Genomic DNA, 1306 nt, shown 5'->3' with positions numbered 1-1306 from the left:
GGTGTGATTAAAAATACCCTTTGCTCTGTGTTAGCATGGGGAGTACTGCCTGTCGTTGTCAGTGGATTGAAGCAAGCTTGCCTTGCTCTTGACTTGTGTGGAAGTATTGTAGGTTGATCGTTTTGGTGTTCATCTAATCTAACTGAGTCCCAAGTTTGCTATAAACATTTCTGTTTAAATGATGATGCAGTTCCTCCGTAACCACCGCCGTAACCCCTCTGGTCTGTTCTGAGAGCAGATGGCAGTTTCTCTGCCCAGCAAGGCATTAGCTTATTCTCTAATTCAGGGTGTGCGTAGGGTCCTGCATGCGATGGTAGGTCCTGGCCTTTCCCCAGGTGGTAGGGGAAGGCAGTGCCCCATCCAGAGCAGTCATCAGTCCTTGGTTTTAAGTGCACTGTCAACTGTGACTGTCTGACTGTGAGGGCTTGGTAAAGGGGAAAGCTTGATTCTTGTGTATTTGCTGTACGCTGTCTCTGTCTCTCTGCAGAACATCGTGTCCAAGAACGCTATGCAGTACCGTGGGAATGCCCAGCATGATGCACAGGAGTTCCTGCTTTGGCTGCTAGACAGAGTCCATGAAGATCTGAACAATGTAGTGAATTACAGTGGCATGCCTCCACTCAAGGTAAGGGATTTTGCTGAGGGCCGACATGGGAGAGTAGATGTAACTTTGCATACCATCTTTCTTTTTAAATTAGATGTCCCTGTTTGGCTTCTCAACTCTGATAGTTTGTATGAAACAAAAGCTTGGGTTAAAATACTGTTTGTTTCTGGCCCTGTGAATGTAACTAGCTGTTTCACTAATCTCTGGCAAGTGCTGCCCAATGCAGTCATTTGTCAGTAGTCGCATACTGCTCTGCGAGAGCTGGGAGGCATTACAGGGGAGCGGCTGCCAGACATATCTGTTGGGAGATCCCTGCATTTCCATGGGCTGCCCTAGCTACCTCACATTCCTGCATAACCACTTGTGTGAGCAGAGCGCACTTGTTATTTAAAAATCTTGTGACCTTTTTCTGGTGGTTTTGGGCAAGGAGGGCACAAATTTGACAAGGAGTACTGGGAGCCATCTGGTGTGGTAGAACTCCATGCCTGGTTGCGCTTCTAGGGTTTGTTCTTCTCTTTTAGCCACCGCTGGAGGATGACGTGCTGCTCGAGGGACCAGCCTTTCCAATCAGTAGTACTTTTGTGCAGGAACTCTTTCAAGCCCAGTACAGGTATATTTTTAAATTTTGAGGCATTATTGGTGACCCCAGTATAATTCTACCCTGATGCTAACTCCTAGTCCAGTTGAGACTGGTGTCATTGT

The 1306-nt window shown here is 47.2% G+C and overlaps 1 protein-coding gene across 1 annotated transcript in view; it reads left to right on the top strand.

The window, feature by feature from the left end:
- The first annotated feature begins 490 nt into the window (after window positions 1-490).
- USP31 (ubiquitin specific peptidase 31) overlaps window positions 491-1306 on the top strand; it is a 14736-nt gene continuing 13920 nt past the window's right edge. The window contains exons 1-2 of the mRNA XM_010282585.1: window positions 491-625; window positions 1126-1214. Coding sequence (XP_010280887.1) covers window positions 509-625; window positions 1126-1214 — 206 coding nt within the window. The 5' untranslated portion in view covers window positions 491-508. The remainder of the gene's footprint in view (window positions 626-1125; window positions 1215-1306) is intronic.

The sequence above is a fragment of the Phaethon lepturus genome, unplaced genomic scaffold, assembly GCF_000687285.1.
Source record: "Phaethon lepturus isolate BGI_N335 unplaced genomic scaffold, ASM68728v1 scaffold42532, whole genome shotgun sequence".
NCBI classification, from domain to species: Eukaryota; Metazoa; Chordata; class Aves; order Phaethontiformes; family Phaethontidae; genus Phaethon; species Phaethon lepturus.
This window is presented reverse-complemented; position numbering and strand designations above follow the sequence as displayed.